This window comes from Eutrigla gurnardus (assembly GCF_963514095.1).
Source record: "Eutrigla gurnardus genome assembly, chromosome: 15".
NCBI classification, from domain to species: Eukaryota; Metazoa; Chordata; class Actinopteri; order Perciformes; family Triglidae; genus Eutrigla; species Eutrigla gurnardus.
Window position 1 is genome coordinate 23,524,498 of NC_139938.1, and position 17,886 is coordinate 23,542,383.

Genomic DNA, 17,886 nt, shown 5'->3' on the forward strand with positions numbered 1-17,886 from the left:
CATTTTGGAGCCTCTGGAAAAAGGGAAGGAAGGGAGAACCCCCCCCCCCCCCCCCATAAAGTGGGTGACAGGAGGATGCTGACGGAGGCGGCATCGAGCGTTTGAAGTGTCCGGGTTTTCCGCCAGAATGCCGGCGTTTTTTCCCTCTTCTTTCAAATCCGCGCGATTTTGTCGAATGACGGGAGACTTGAACCGCCGGTCTGTTAGCGGTATGTAATACAAGAAAACCCTCGGTGTTTGCTCGTGAATTAGCTTCTGTTTCCTCTCTCTGTCTCTCTGTCTCTCTCTCTCTCCCTCTCTCTCTCTCTCTCTCTCTCTCTCTCTCTCTCTCTCTCTCTCTCTCTCTCTCTCTGTCTCCCTCTCTCTCTCTCTCTCTTGCATCAACCCGATGCTGCGTGAGGCTGCTGGGCGGTGGGCTCTGACTGTGTGAATTCGCATCATATCAAGTCTATTCTGCGCTGCTCGGACTGTTCGAGCAATTAAATCAGATTCTTTTTATTTATTTATTATTTTTTTGCTGACCCACCTTGCGACAAAAAAAAGAAAGAAAAGCAAAGAAGAAAAGGCTTATTTGGACGCGAGGTGCGAGGATGCCTGTAGCTGTGGTTGTGTCATTGCTGCGGCACACTCCGGAGCTCCTCGGCTCAACACAGACACAACTAATCCCAGCTGAAGAGAAGACAGCCAGCGACCAAGTGCTTTACCACCCAACATAAGCCACAGCAGCCCCGTGCATGTATGTGTGGAGAAGGCCCGGCTTCTACTGCTGCGAGCTTTTTGGGGCTTCCCAAGAACCTGCCACATCCCCAAAACCCCGTCTGGGACTGCTGTGAGCCTACAAGCTCCCTGATGATTTTTTGGAGGGCAGCCCTGATGCATCTTGCGAGCGTGAAAACTCTGAGAGACCCTTTGCCAGGTTTGCATCACCAGACAGGAGACGGAGCAGATGGTAACTCATGTTAGAGGCTGGACTCCTGCCTGCTCCCTCCAACTCTCAGCCAAAATATCCAACCTGCCCTGTCTGAGCCCCTTTTGTATGAGCGTCACCGCTTCGCCACGGCAGCACAACAGGAAACGGTGTCGAGTTTGCAGACATTATCAATCACTTCTTCAATATCAAAATAAGAGCCCCCCCGGAAAACCAGGGTCAGGATGCAGGTGTCTTTCGCCTGCACTGAGCACAACCTCAAGAGTCGCAGTGAGGACCGGCTTTGTGGCCTCCGCACCGCTCCGCCTCCCGGAGGAAGCAGTGGAGGCGGAGGTGGAGGTGGAGGTGGTAGTGGCGGAGGAGGTGGCGGAGGAGGAGGCAGTGGACAAGGGAGCAATGGCAATTATACATCCCAAGGCTCGGTCAAGACGCGGGAGGGTTCCGGGTCCCGTCAGGTTCCGCAGGGCCATGCCCACATGAAGGAGGCCATCGGGCGCCACACCAGTATGAAGTACAGGTGAGTATGGGGATCAGCGGCTTCAGGGGCGGAGGGTTAATCCACATCAGACTGGGTTTCATTTCACTTTGATTATGGTGGCCTTTTGACCTCCAGGTAATCCCACAGGTGATAGATTATCGTAACGAGCGTCGGGGGCAAACCCTCTGCCAGGTTGACGGGTGGGAGGTGGGCCTTTACGTTCCTATAATCCCTTCGTCGAGATGTGAGGTGAAGTTAAGTTTAGCTTGAAATGTCCCCAACATGCATCCTGAAGCAGGCAGGTTTCCTACACATCCATTAGTGAGCACTCAGCGAGGACATACAGCAGTATAAAACAATGACATTAAGGCTCGGAATCACTTACACTGATGGATGTAAAATGCTTGTATAATCTATACCAAACAGCCATAATGTTATCGCAGTATAACAGACATATGCATGTAGGAGCATCTGCCTATAGGCTCAGGTGTGTTATGCAGATTTCGCCCGTGGCCTCCCGCTCCTCACCACGGACTAATAAAAAAGCTGCCTCCATTAACAGCTTTCCTAAAAACACATCTCATTTTCACAGAGTAGCGGTGCAGCAGCAGAGTATCTTATACACAGAGAATCATGGTTGCACACGCCAGGTCTGACTCATGATGTACGGGGGGAACAGACCAGATTTAAAGCAGTTCACCTTCATGGATGAGCTTAAACAAGGCGCCTCTCTCTTATCTCTTCAAACATTGCATACATTGTTCTGATTGGGTTATTGTGGTTGCTCTGTTCGAGGCGGTGCAGCAGAACAATACGTCTATACAGCATATGGCCAGCTCCTGTTGCCAGTGGCAACACCCCAGGCATTGCCTTTAGTTTTTGTCTGTCTTATTCCCTAATCAGTCAGCACTGCCGTCGCTGATCAGCTCCTTTTGCAAACGATTCCTCCCAAATCCCCGGCTCTCGGCCACAGTGTGTGTGTGTGTGTGTGTTTATATGTGTGTGTTTGTGGCGGCACTGTGGTCACACATTCTCCATTTTGCACTGTTGTCACAACCACACTGAGGTCAGGGAGGAACAGGGATGTACATAAAACATGTCTGCATGCTGAGATCGAGGCCGGATGAACGCCACCGTAGAGCAGAAGGGAACAGTTCGCCCACCGTTGCCACTATTCGCCCTGTTTGACTGCATGTTTTCTAATCTCTCCTGCCATCTCATTAACCTGAGCGTTCATTGCTCACCAGCAGGTCGCAGACGATGGCACCAGCTGCCAGTTATCACTCCCATGAGCCTCTGCTGTCACCCCCCCGCCCCAGCGCTTTCTGTTTAAATCTCTCCTCATCTCATTTCTTTGATCCAAGTTTCTCAATATCCTACCAGCTTCCCTTTGAACACTGTTGCAGCACACTGCAGCATTCTGTGTGTGTAGTTTATAAGATTTAAGGGGAAGGGTGAGGAAAACGGCCGATGGGCCGTGAATGTAAACAGTGAAATGACTATTCAGGGATACATTTTGACTGTATTTACCGTTACTCGTGTTTCTAAAGACGTTTTTTTGTGTGCACCGTTCTCGTAGCTTCCTTGTGCTTCCCGTCTGGTAGCTGCATTTTCTCGAGGTTGCTGCCTAGAAATGCTCCCAACACAGCAAAATAAGAGAAAACACAGGCGGAGGGGCAGGGTCTCTGCACCAACACACACTTCTAGTGGGCCATACATGCTGATTGAGACGGATCATTTTCTATGAGTCTATGCATTGTTTGTTTTGGTTAAATCCTCCTCATTGTGCTTTTAACATGCAGTAATATAGCATTGTGTTCTTACAAAAACCAACAAGAAAACCAGAAAGTTACATAAATATCCGCAATCAAATGTGTTCATATTAAATTCTGGAGGTCTAATTTTCTTTTTTAAATGAATTCCTCAAACTTAGATAAGCACATAGTTATATCCAGCAGAAAACAGCAGGGATAGAGTCTTTTTTCCGGGACCTGTGGAGGTGAGGTGAGTCTAGAAGTCTCTCCGGCAAAATTCTGTCACTCAGCAAATTGGCCGTTTCCATGGTAACCAGGCCCTTTATTTCCACCAACAGCATCCTGGTAAGCAGGTCAGGTACATTGCCAGGGTAGATTTATCTGACTTTTTCTCATGGATTTTGTTTGTAATGGCTGCATTGTGTCAGCTGGATGCAGCTAACTTAATGCATGAGAGACGGAGGAGCATGCAGGGAAGCCTTTACATTCGACACAAACATTATTATTGTTAAAGGAAAATGTGGCTGTAGACACTAAAACACCTGTAATAACAGCAAGACAGACAACCCATAAAATCAGAGAGGGAGATGATGGGACGGGAATACCACTCCCGTTTCTGAAGAATGGTATCCATCTTCTTGTGTGACTCTAATGTCTCATGGTTTTCAATCACCTGGATGTGTACCTGTAAACTAGTGGACAGCGTCACCTGACCTCGCACCTCTGGAAGCTTAACATCAGACGAGGAATACGTGAAGGCAGTCCTCCACCGCTGCACCTTTTTCTTATTTTGATTGGTTAAATCTTTCCTAAAGGCCGGTTTATGAGGAACGTTTGTTTGAGGGTTTTGATTTATATATTCTACAGCCAGCCAAACGTAACGCGTAACAAACTAATGTTGACAGCATGTTGATCATATCGTCATGGCGTCTGTGGGTGGCTACCATTTAGCTAAGAAGCTGGTCCCTTTAGACCAGTCCCTAATAAGTCCCTTTATGTTACCATCAAAACCACCAGGGGAGCTAACGCTAAGCTAACAAACGATTGTTTAACAGAAAAAAAAAACAGTTTCAGTGAATTTTCACAAATTTAGAGCTTTTTTTGTCTTTTTAATTTTTTTTAAGGATGTTAAATTGCAGTCCACTTACTAGCTTGACCAAGTTGAACTCTATAACACTAAACATTCAGGGCTTGCTGTTCCTCTTTTAACATTTCCACAGATGAGTCAACTAGATGGTTAAACCAGATAACAAATAGAAATGTCCAGTGAAGCGTCATTACACCAAAAAGAAAAGAAAAAAACCCTCATGAGAATAACATTGGTTTGCACGTTGAGCTGGAGAAGGAGGCATTTGCGTGGAGATTTGTGACCTGACATTAAACCACGCAGAGAGGCACGGTTCTCCAACCGAGTACACTCCATCAGAGAGTTTTGAAAGCCGAGCTCTCAGCAGCTGGCCAAGTAGCGACCGAGTTACTGATGAACAACCCTGTCAAGTTGTAACAATGCGTTGTGGTCCTTTAGTGCTACGAGACAGTTATTCAGCCCCAGTCTTAGCACTTACTCAGTTACCCTTTTATAAGCGCTGAGGGCACAATGAATTCTCGGCCTCGGCTTGTTAATTTGATCCTAGACTATTTACTTTAATGCGGTTTTAGAGTTGCCTTGCATAAAAACTCGGAAAAAAGCTGTGAAAAAATGAGCAAGCAGACTATTCCCACTTTAATAAAACCCTATGGAAGCCATAATAAATACCAAACAGTGATGAAATGTAAAGTTAACAGAGTGGAGCCGCGATGAACAATAATTAAGTGATAATTAAGTGCTTTGGCCTCGTATTGTTCCCGTGATTAAAAATCATTGGAGAGAAATGATTTGTGTAGCGAGGAGGAGAAAAGGCTGACATGCTGCAACAACCTTGACCTTCAACTCTCGCTGGGCTTTTTGAGTTTCCGGTTGACTGGACGGATTAGTGTCTTCACTTCGGGGTCCTGCAACAAGTCTGAAGCAAAGGCACATCGTGTCTTCACTTACTTGACGTCAACCTGGCTTCCAACCAAAATATATCCACACTGTGATCTGTTCTTTGGCTGCTAAACAGCAAAAATCTATCTAGCTGCTTCTTTCATCTGCCACCTATTAATACGCTTTAAAAGGCTGCTGGATGTTATCATTATAAATCAGGGCGGTGCAGTACTTTAGACTCAGCTGCAGGTTGGAGACCTTGAAGGGTTTTTAAATCATACATAAAACTTTTCAACATGGGAGGTGACTGCTGGTCAGGGTTGTTTGACGAGTATGTTAATGTTTGCCGGTGGATGGAGGTCGTGGCAGCAGCAAGGCATCGGGCTGGTTCTGGACAGCGAGCGTCATAATCAGGGCTGGAAAATCCATGTCACGTCCTCTGAAAGGACTGTCTAGTCAAAGTCAGAGTCATCATAACACGCCGTTACACAAGAACAGGAACACAGCCCCATCAAAAATAATGTCCACAGTTCCTGGAAATACTTACATTTATCTTCATTATTTTCCTACTTCATTTGACACAATATTAATCTGTCTGGAATGTCTGGAGGTTCTCTCTTAACCACTGAATTCACGAAGAAAAACAAAACGGAGGTAAACTGAGGGACAGTGTATTCAGTAATAATACAATTTATAATTTTACATTGCAGAGCAGGAAATACTCAAATAATCAGCTTCACAGCTGAACATTCAAGTTTATACTGAGCATTAGAAGAGAGCAGAGTGTGTGTGTGTGTGTGTGTGTGTGTGTGTGTGTGAGTGAGAAAGAGAGAGAGAGTCTACCTTTTGTGCTTCGTTTTTATTTTTTACATTTGCCCCTCTCAGTGTGTTTTATAATTAGGGCAGACCTACTTTCCTAACCGCTTTAATATATTTTTAATACAATTCAATTAAAAAACATTACACTACATGAAAAGTCTGTTTAGCCTAATTCATTAATAAGTGGTGAAGCAAGAATTAGAGCGCTGTAGGAATTTTACTGGGTCGGTTGACACAGAACATACATGTTCTCACTTATAGTAGCGTCTCACGTTGCAGCTTGTTTTTTTTTTATTTGCGTATATAATGAGATATGTGCCTCTGAAATGTCTGTATCCACGTCAACACAACGCAACACAACGTGAGTTTCTTTGTTGTGAGTTGCTTCTCAAAGCGTTGACTTTTGTTTTTTATTGGTCAGCGACAGAAACACTGTTCCTAACTCTGCATTTCCCACATAGTCCCTTTGAAAACAGACCTGAGTGACAAGTATCATCACAGAACAAGAGATGTTGGTTAAAAATGTAAATAATGTAATGTGTCAGTGCATTTAGCACCACACGTGGGAATTCATTAGCCTCCGCTGTATTGAGGCAGAAGCAGAAATCTCTGCATGGGTGAGAAAATATGTTCTGTGTAATTTGAGTGAATTGACCCTGAAACGATGAATACAGCATTATTACAAGAGAACAGACAGCCCACCATATTTCCACAGTCTGTGCTAAAAAAAAAGGTGTGTTTGGGAACACACACTCTGACGTGAGTGTTATTAATATCTAGGTGTGCTTCCCTCTGGAGAAAAGCCAGCTCAGCATGTGTGGGGGGGGGGGGGGCATCATGTGCACCTAACCATCTGTGAATAGTGTCTTCCTCCCGTCTCCGGTGAGAACTAACTGTAAATGTCAGCACAGGTTAAAATGCTGACTACACCGTGACGGTGCACCTGTGTGTTGATAATGTACACACCAAGTCCCCAGAATCACCTTGTTTGGAGCTCATGATTTATGGCGAAGAGAGAAAATAAAGTAAACACACAGTAAGCCCTACTTATAAGAGAGAGAGAGAGAGAGAGAGAGACATCTGTGTTTCTGTGTGCATCCGTGCGTGAGCGTATGTAGATCTGTGTCGGAGTGTAACTCCCATCAAGCGTGAACATTCACATGAAAAAGCAACGACCGGCCTCACTGACGCACGTATAGATCCTGCAGGGTTTTTTTTTTAGCATAATCCAAAATCCATGTCAAATGAACATATAGGTCTGCACGTACATGCATGTCACTGTGTGTGTGTGTGTGTGTGTGTGTGTGTGTGTGTGTGTGTGTGTGTGTGTGTGTGTGTGTGTGTGTGTGTGTGTGTGTGAGAGAAAATGTCATGGGAGGAAAGTCAGCATGTGTCTCTCCAGACTCACTGATAGTAATTCAGCAGACTGCAGCACTGCAGAGAGCGGTGGAGCCGGGGAGAGGAGGGGGCGGCCAGTCGTCACACAGACAATGACATCCCTTCATTGCTCAGAAACAATAACAAAAAAAAAAGAAAAAGTGCTTCATGTGGCACAGCAATCATGAAATGAACCCAGTAATGGCGTCTCTTTTGCTCCCGTTAGGACACAAACAGTCAGCCTGTCAGTTTTGAGCTCTTATTTTCTTTAAAAAGCGTATTGGATACATGCTCACTGAAACAAAACAGAAAAGCATGCATTCGTGTAACAGATGCTTGACATCCTCGCATGGTTCGTTTTAGCGTTTTTTTTTTTTCAATTTCTCACACATAAAATGTGCAATATAACACATAGCGTTCTGTTTTCATCTCGTGTGAATGAGGTTGTAAACGCAGTTTCATTGATGTAATGAACATTTACTACGAGTGCAAGAAAGCCTCTACAGTAAATAGAATGAGTGGATAAATAATAAGTGATTCATCACGTTTTAAGATGTAAAATACAGGTTTTTTCTGAAATTACCAGAAAACGTAGGCGATATAAAGATAAAGCGACATGGAGGAATATATATCGATATGGTCGATATTTATTTTGCTGGTGTTGTTGTTTTTCAAGCCTTTCCTTTTGTTTTGAAGCTGAGTGAACCTGGAACTAGCAGGGAACATTTTGGGGGGGTCGGTCTTATTGGTCCAATCCTGTCAAATGTTGCTAGACAGTCTTTGAGCTTCCCCCTGACTGAAGTTGAGACAAAAAAGGCCCAATTTTGATGGATGTCACAAAATCATACCAGTAGGAGAACAAAACTAATGAGGAAAAATAGCATTTGATTTGGAAACAGTCTCTGAAGTGTGTTTTTGCCCATGTGCCTCATTGATATTTACTCTGAGTGTTCAAAGTGACTGTGAGTGTGTGAGAACAGGCTGGTTGATGAAACGGGGGGCCGGATCACCACACAAGGTCTACATCAAACCCCCCCCCAACAGATTCTCCCTCCATATAACATCTCTGGCCTTCCACCTGTGTGCTATTTTGACAGAGTTTCAAAGGAACAACACAAACAATATTGTGTTTCACACCCACATGCAACGCACACGCACAAAACACCACGCAGCAAACGCCGGGGACACAAACGCTTACATATGCAGGAACCTAAAAATAGCTTAAGGTCAGGCATTAAAAATAGACCGGGGGAAAATAAAAGCAGGACTCGTTCGACTGAGTCTAAATGCTCTGACAGTCTGTCTTTCTGCATTTGGCTATTTGTGGCGGACGCAGGCAGGCAGACAGGCAGGGAGGGGAGAGGCGCTGGGAGATGAAAAGACAGCGAGTTGCACTGCAGCGCTGCTGCCGCTGCTGCTGCTGCTGCTGCCGCCGCTGCTGCCGCTGCCGCCGCTGCTGCCGCTGCCGCTGCTGCCGCTGCCGCCGCCGCTGCCGCCGCCGCTGCTGCCGCCGCCGCCGCCGCTGCTGCTGCTGCCGCCTCTCCAGCTGCCTCAATTAGAATGGGGGAGAGCAAGCATGAAGCCCACGTCGTTTTCAGCTGTATACATTCTCCTGTATACGTCTCTATGCTCGCCCTTCAAAACCCAGCTGTCTGCATAACCAGATGTGGCCTGTTTGGTCATGAAGTCCTCTTGAGCGTATTGGAAACATTTTGTGGCCGGTTATCGCACGGCCACAAAAAAACACGAGGAAGCTTGAGCCTATCGGAGCCGAGCTCCGTTCCCTCCAGCTGCTTCACTGACCCGGTGTAATACACTGTTAACATATGAAGGATAAAAGGTCAATTGTTCAGAAATAATTAGACCCAGGCAGTAATTTAACCACAGGCGAGAAAGACTTTCCACTCAGCAGCAGCGGAAGTGGAGGAAGTATTCACATAACACTGCCGAATTAAGTGTTAATATTTCGTTGTGTTATGCTTCGGTTTTATGCCAGACAACTATTTTGTGTTACATATTTCCTTACACATACAATATACAGTCATCTTTAATTGCAATCATTCAATCCATGCATTTCTTTGCACTATTTGTGTTATTTACAGCTTACAGTCCACACGTGTGTTTTGCTACTTATTTTACATTTGTTGTCCACGTCCTGAGCTGTTAGTTCTATACATACAAGTACATTGTGAGAGATGCAAAAAAAAAAAAATGAAATCAATACCCTTTTGTTCGCATACTAATAGACTACATCTTTCTGATTCTGAGTAGCACTACTGCGATGTTAAGAAACTCTTAATAGAGCGGTACTGCTGCATCAAAAATAAAAGTGCTGTGCACGTATACGATATATTGTTCTATTGGATTGTTAACTGCTAATGTGGTAGCTGGTAAAGGCGGCGCCACTTTAAATAATTTATAAGCTGGTAGTTTAATCGATAACATTTTATGCGTCATATATTGAAAGATGCTTTAGTCTATAAAATCCACATCTGTCATGCAAATGCAGGAGAGTCAAAGGAACATGTTTGATTCTGAAATGAAAGAATAAAACAGCACGTCAGCACTTTTTCACTGAAACACATCACTGTACCGTCAGATTGGATCTCACCTGTGGTTGTTTGTGCACATGCTACCTTAATGCCCACACATCATACCATCTCCTTTCTGCGTTTATTATATTTATTATCCCTGTTCTGTTCTTTCTCTGCAGGAACCTGGGGAAGTCAGGCCTGCGTGTTTCCTGCCTCGGGTTAGGTGAGCTGGTTTTGAAGGCAGATAATATCCGTCTGTCTCCGGCCCTCAAACAAACTAACGTCTCTGTCTCTGCTCTCGCTCAGGCACCTGGGTGACATTTGGATCGCAGATCTCTGATGAGGTGAGGAGCTCTGTTGTCTCTGTTTTCTCCGCTCATATTGCTTTCGTGAAAAAAAGAAAAGAAACACTGTGTTTTCAATTATTGGACTGTGTGTCAAAATCCCAGAGACCTGATACCTGGAAACATAAGTAGCTCGGTGAGATATTAGATATTATCTCTCCTGTATTAGCCTCCCTGCATCGTTCCCTTCACAATCGACCTCCGTGTAATTGGAATTTTTCCACAGTCCGCCTCTCTCACTCTCAATTTCTGTGTCCCCCAGATGGCCGAGAACCTGATGACCATAGCTTATGAGAACGGAGTGAACCTGTTTGACACGGCAGAGGTGTACGCGTCTGGAAGGTGAGGCTTCACGTCTTCCCCCGAGCGTCGGGTTAAACAATTTCTCTTCTCGTACAATTTTTCATCAGTACTTTCTTTATTTGTTCTCCTTTGATGCGACTTCTCACTGCCGTCCAGGTTTCTTTAACATGTGACGCGTCGGCAGATTGCCTCTGTGATTCAGCATTGTTGTGCAGTGATCTGAAGTCGGCATCACAGTAAATCATGTGTTTGTCCACAGAGCGGAAATCACTCTCGGGAACATCATCAAGAAGAAAGGATGGAGGTGATATTACTCATTTTCTAACTGACGTGCAACGCTTATTTAAATTAGGGAAATACGGTTCTTTAAATCCTAATAATCCTTTGCCTTTTCTGAAATGCGTTGCATGTCCACATTTTTTGTTACCATTGAAACAGGCTGCTAATTTATCTCAAAGGAAATTCAGATTTTTTAAGACAAATGAGGAGATTTAGTCTCAGACTATAAAAGGATTCAAATGTCAGCATTTTAAAATAAACACCGGCGGCTGAATTGCTCTGCTGCCAAACCTTGAGATATTTTTAATCTACAGAAAAATATGTGGATAAATAAACTTTAACTTCATAATATGCAATTTGTCTCGGCCACTTAACTTCAGATTCGTATAATATTTGAAGAGATGCCACACTGGCCCGAGGCTATTTTTTATTTGAAAACCGTTACATTTAGAAATCAGAATTTAATCTTGAAGCTCCGAACCCTCTTGTGTCTTTGCCAGGCGCTCAAGTTTTGTCATCACAACAAAGATCTATTGGGGCGGCCAGTAAGTAGAACATTAAAAGTTGATGTTTGTTTTAATGTATCCTTTCAATAGTACATCAATAATTTGTTTTCATCACTCGACAGAGCAGAGACGGAGAGAGGACTCTCCAGAAAACACATCATTGAAGGTACAGTCTTACAGTATCTGCTGAACACTGTTTAGAGGTTAAAGTTCAAAAGTCCTCAGACCCAGAGTTGTGGTGAATCATTCGGCGACCCTTTAATCTTTGAATGTGTGCACTGTTCGCTGTCTCGCTCTGTTCACGTCACGCGTCACAGCGGATTCATCACCATGCCTTTAAATCAGATAAATGACCGTGTTTCATAACAGCTGACGACAGAACAAGTCTTCTTTTGCTAATGGAGGATGTTAGCGGACGGTGTGTTGGTAGGAAGCCGACATCATCGGATGTCGTTAACTGAAAGCTGTCACGTAACGTATAGTTTCAATGTCAATAAAATCTCAGGATCATCTCCCTCCGACAAAATAATCAAAGAGAAAGCTGAGAGGCTGTTGGCCTTGTATACGCACATCTTCTCTGTGTGTCCTGGAAGTCGTGTGGCCTCAGGTAACCATTTAACCAAGACTTGAATAAGATGTCTGGCCCTCGCAGTTGACTTCTGATTTGAGGAAGTGAGAGGGCAACATGCGAGGACAGTGCTGCTATCTGGACTTCATGATGTCCATAAACCTCCAGAACTAAGGACATTCCCATCAGCCTCGGCTGTACTTTGTGTTTAGTGCTAATGAGCATTAAGGCGGAGTGAGAATGTAATCACTCTCAGCATCGCAGACCCAGACTCAGCATCGCAGACCCAGACTCAGCAACGCAAACCCAGACTCAGCAACACAGAGCCGGACTCAGCAACGTAGACCCAGACTCAGCAACGCAGAACCAGACTCAGCAATGTAGACCCAGACTCAGCAACGCAAACCAAGACTCAGCAATGCAGACCCGGACTCAGCAATGCAGACCCGGACTCAGCAATGCAGATAAAAACCACTCGACACAAACACACAGAACCTGCTGGAAGCTCCCACTGGGCTAAAGACAATCTGGCACAGCAGGGAAGGGAGACACACCTTAAATACACCAGGGGAACGAGACACAGGTGGAAGACGTTAGGGGGCGGACCAGCAATCACACGAGCGGGAAACTTGACAGGACACGGGGAATGACATCAGACTATCAAGATTAAACAGGAAGTACATGTACTAACTCGACGGGTCTTGACACAACTACGTCGTTACTTTTGTCTCAACGGATGGAAAAAGACAAATACTTGCTCAAATTTCTCCGAAAATCTGTGAGAAATATTTGGAGGGAGTATAATTTGAAGATTGTGCTTTTGTTTTTTGCAGCACACTATGAATCACCACTCAGTTCAATGTGATGATATATATATATATGTATATATATAGAAATATGTATTCCTTTATGACTTTAATTGAAGCAGTTCTGCTCTAAAGCTCTTATTTGAATGAGAAAATACTCCAAACGTTTAATTTGTCACCTTAATTCACAGAGGAGGAGACAAAAATAGGCTTTAACATATACAGATTTAATATTCCACCAGAAGACATGCTTTATGGTGTAACATCTCATTATGGTGATATGAAATGACCTATGTTGTGAATGAATGATTGTGTCCAGTCCCCCAGTCCTAATTAGCATGCTAACAGGATTAGAATTAAGATTGTACACATGGTAGAACATTTTCAGCATGTTAGCTTTCAGCTCAAAGCACCACTGAGTCCACTCAGCGTGGCTGCTGATCCTTAGTCCTTTTGATGATGATGATGATGATGATGATGATGATGATGTCTAATCACAGATTATTGTTTATGACAGGTTTAAGAGGATCGTTATCAAGACTACAGCTAGATTATGTGGACATAGTTTTTGCCAACAGAAACGACGTCAACAGTCCGATGGAAGGTCAGTGACAGATGTTTGAAATGATTATTCTCGTTTGCTTCAATGAAAATCTCTGTAAAAATCTGTATTTATATTTGAAACGTGATGCCGTCTACTGTGATCTGCAGAGATTGTGCGGGCCATGACGTTCGTAATCAACCAGGGTATGGCCATGTACTGGGGGACCTCACGCTGGAGTGCCATGGAAATCATGGTGAATGCTGACCTCACACACAGAACGACAACACTGAACACTGTCAGGTTGTGGCACAAATGCTAATCGCTAGCCGTTCTGTTTCCCTGTGTTTGGCTGCAGGAGGCCTACTCGGTGGCACGCCAGTTCAACCTGATTCCGCCCGTGTGTGAGCAGGCGGAGTACCACTACTTCCAGAGGGATAAAGTGGAGGTGCAGCTCCCTGAGCTCTACCACAAGATCGGTCAGACATCCACAGCCTCCGTTTATCCTCATTTTCATTTTAATTGGAGGTTCATTCTGTTCCATTCGAACGTCTCCTCTCATTCCACCTCGTCCAGGTGTTGGAGCAATGACCTGGTCTCCACTTGCCTGTGGATTAATCACGGGGAAGTACAGTGATGGTGTGCCAGAGTGCTCCAGAGCAGCAATGAAGGTCAGTTTGATTTGACTGGGCCCTCCTCAAAGGGTTTGTCTCACTGGAAATCAACCTCGGTGTAATTCTCTCGCCAGTCAGCGGGGTATTGCAGTGTGAAATCAGTACTGTATTAAAGCGTTGCTCCATTTTGCTCCTGCTGAAGGGATACCAGTGGCTGAAGGAGCGAGTGAGCAGCGAGGAGGGCCGCAGGCAGCTGGCTAAAATCAAGGAGCTCCATCTACTGGCTGACAGGATGGGCTGCACCGCTGCACAGCTGGCCATCGGTACGACCCAGGCACCATGACTGTAGACATACAGATGCTCTGTTAATTCTATTGTTGTGTGTCTAGAGGTTCTAATTGGTCTGTTCTAGATTTGTTTTTTCAGATCTGAAATGTGCAATCACTTATTTCACACATGAGAATGTGAACGTGAACAGATTTAGTGCTTCACACGCATGTTTCCTGCCTGCCTGCAACCACTTTACTGCTGATCCATGAGCTAATCATTTAATAACACATTACAGGGCAGTTCTTTTTCACTAAAATGACAATTTGTCCCATTTGCTTTGACTCTCACGGATCACTGACGTTTAACTGAGCGCGGGTTTGATTGGTTCTCTCTTTTATATTGCAGCCTGGTGTCTGCGCAGTGAGGGAGTCAGCTCAGTCCTTCTGGGGGTTTCTAATACAGACCAGCTACTTGAGAACCTGGGTGCCCTGCGGGTAGAATTTCCTTTTCTTTCTCCTCCCACGTTCAGAATTTTGCCTGACACACTGACCCGGGTAACAACAGATCACATGACAAAGCAATTTCAAATGGTCTTTTTTTCTTCCTCCTTGCAGATTTTATCCCAAATGACCCCTCAGACCATCACTGAGATCGACGCCCTGCTGGGAAATAAGCCACACTCAAAGAAAGAGTTGCGCGCTTGAAGATGCAAAATCTGAGTGACAGATGATGTTTCAGGAAGACGATGAAGAAGACATTTGGGAAACATCGCTTTTTGCTCTGCTGTATACTCAACAACTTGCATGTCCTCGGCAACATTATGCTTCCGGTATGTGCGCATATCCATTTTTGCGCATTGTATCATGTATGAAAAGAAAAACATCTCTCGATTGGAGAAAAAAAAACCAGGTCATACATTGCTCACTGCTGATTGTTCACAGATTCTTTCTACAGGGGGGAGGACGGGTCTCTGACGTCCACAGAGACCAAAAAACAGGTTGGAAGTTATTCAACTGTTGTCAAGCAGATTTGACTCTTGTTAATCAAATGTTCTAAAGTGGGGAAAACCCCACCTCTGCGCTAAAATGCAACTTTAAAGCATGAATGGTGCTTTTCATGGGACATCCCAGGCTCCTCCCCTCGCAGCTGCCTGTTATCCTGTATGATGTTTAGTACCCAGCAGCCAGAGAGCCAAAGGTTAGTACTCAAGCGTCTAACCCAACATTTCCCATAATGTGCATGTGACTGGTCTGCCACGCTCACTGCTTTCCAGGGTTGGGAACAATGGATTACGAGAACAGATCACATGCTTTAAAAAGTAGTTTTGAAAGAAACCACATTTTTACACGTGCTCAAATGACTTTGTCTAAATTCAAATGAAAGGATCGTACTGCGACAATAATAATTAAATCAAAATATGTGAAATATGTTAGCTGTTTAACGATTAAAATTGGCAATCGGCAATCAGTGGTGGATGATATTTTTGAAAGTAACTTTCCCAACCCTGCTGCTTTCTCAGCAGTCTTTTTGCCTCTCCTGTTTGTAAACTGTGCGCATGTCCCTTTAAGAGAGGTTTACCCTAACTGGGTGTAAATGTGGCATGGCTTTTATGGCTTATGTAGATTTGCAGTGCCCTCGTAAGCCATTTAAAAAAAAGAAAAAGAGAAATGGTCTGTTTGATTGGGGATCTGGGCTGGCAGGCACTCCTGCTAGACTCTGAACGGCTGTGTGTCCATCGGACGTGTTCGTCTTTGGATTGTCCTGAACTGTATCAAAAAGATGTGGACAGAACGAAGAGCATCATTGTTCCTATAAGTCACGGGTCCCAGACAGTCGGACAGTAATGATAAATGATGATGAGTTTAACAAATGTGACTCAGGTCACTTTGGGGTAAGATTTAGCAAATGTAACTTTATTTTTCTCTTTTCTTTACATTATAAAAATATAGCTTCTCTGCTAATTTCTCTGGGAGTTCTCTCTCTCTCCCTCTGTCATTTGTTCCCTCTATTCTTGCACACATGCACAACTCGTTTTATACTGTGCATTTCATGTCTTCTCCCCCTTTTTAAGTTATTGATTTCAATACTTTGTAATGTGAAGGGATTTATTCCTCGTGTGATTTCCCCATGATTTTCCCAATCTACAGAGCGGGGGAGGTGTTTTGATACATGAAGTTGTTTTAGTTGGTACAAGGTTACATTGTACTGTAAATAAGCTTATCTGTTTGGCAGTGACACAATGAGATAAAGGTTAATATGTATATGAATCATGAGAGAAATCGGAGCGGCCGAAGACGTTGCTCCCCTCTGTGACTCTGCGAAGGTGTACAGTCCGACCGAGTGTAGCTTCCTGTGTACATAGATACTTCAACCCAACCATGAACATGTAACGTTTGCCTGCATAACTTATATTTTACTGTCTTGCAACAAAGAGAAACCAAAACGAGAGAAGAGACAACTCAAACTGAATGTATCATGTCTGTTGCTGAAGCCCGTCTAACTTAAAGGGATGAAGCACGTACCGTGTTTTGAAAAAGGGGAGTTTCTGTTTGTGTTTGAACCTGCTACATAAAAACCTGCAGAGCTGCTACATTACCATTGGGACTCGGACAGAAAAGGTGGTCCAACACACACACACACACACACACACACACACACACACACACACACACACACCTAACCTGAACCTATAGGCTAATCATGTGAGCTCACGGTTGGAATAAACTGTTTATTTGTCTGTACAGGGATGTTAGTTTATGACTGCATGTACAGTAAACAACCCCACGACTAGGTAGCACACTGGCAATTACCCACAATGCTGTGTTGCAGCAGTCTGTGCTCCCATGATGCTTTTCAGCTTCCTTCTGCACACTTCACCCAACAACATGTGGACAGACACATCTGGATGAGAACAATTAAAACAAGCAGCAGCGGCTCATTGAATTCCTGCTTCCTCCTCATTGTTGCTGGTCTGCACTCGTGATTTAAGCCAGCGAGTAGATAAGAGCCGCGCCGCGATGCAGACGCTCAGAGCTTATCAGTCGAGTCTACTTTGAACCCTGAACAGGTTCGGTTGCACCATTTCTGCACCCAGCGAAGCTTTAAATGATCCTTTGTGTCTGCTTTGTGTTACATCAAATGGAGATTGTTTTATTGTAGCATGCATGAATTCAAAGAGATATATTTGAACTCTTCTGACTCGGCACATCAAAAGCTGGATTATCTGTGTGACAGAGAAACAATGTGCTGCCCGTGCATACTTTCTAAATGAAGCCTGAGTTTCTCAATCTGGCAAAGACATCGCTATTAGTTGCTAAGCTTTCTTGTATATTTATTTTGTTTTTTTAGGCTCACTTGTGTGTTTAATCAAGGCCTGGACCCACTAAATATTTGAGGTTTGTAAAATGGCACTACGAAGCATACACAGGTGCAATATTTGCTCTAACGTGTTAAAGTGGGGTGTATTTTCAGGGTTGATGGGTAATAACTTGTCATCTATATGTAATGGAAAAAATGACTGCTTTATGAGGAGTATAATACAATCAAGACAGATACAATTTAACATGCAAATAGCTCTTTGAAGTTCAAACAAATAAATGTAAGAGCTACCAAGCAATGCTATATTCTGACTACTCATCCTCCCAGATGTCCAGCAGCTTCACCTGTCGCCCCGTGGGTCGTTCCAATAATGGGACAGGAACCTGGCCTCCCAAATGTCAATGGAGTGTTATATAAAACATATGCAGGGTATTCCATAAAGCCATCCTCTGATAAAGGTTATATGTGCTGAAAAAAAAAC

General features: G+C 44.2%; 1 protein-coding gene across 1 annotated transcript; it reads left to right on the top strand.

Annotated features, from left to right (window-relative positions):
• Window positions 1–436: 436 nt before the first annotated feature.
• Window positions 437–14,973, top strand: LOC311025815 (voltage-gated potassium channel subunit beta-2-like). Its single transcript, XM_084028938.1, has 14 exons — window positions 437–1,445; window positions 10,036–10,079; window positions 10,163–10,200; window positions 10,463–10,542; window positions 10,763–10,807; window positions 11,283–11,327; window positions 11,411–11,454; window positions 13,180–13,266; window positions 13,374–13,459; window positions 13,562–13,682; window positions 13,780–13,874; window positions 14,020–14,140; window positions 14,493–14,581; window positions 14,702–14,973. Exons 1-14 carry the CDS (start codon window positions 1,153–1,155, stop codon window positions 14,789–14,791), a joined length of 1,278 nt encoding a protein of 425 aa, XP_083885064.1. The 5' UTR covers window positions 437–1,152; the 3' UTR covers window positions 14,792–14,973.
• Window positions 14,974–17,886: the final 2,913 nt, after the last annotated feature.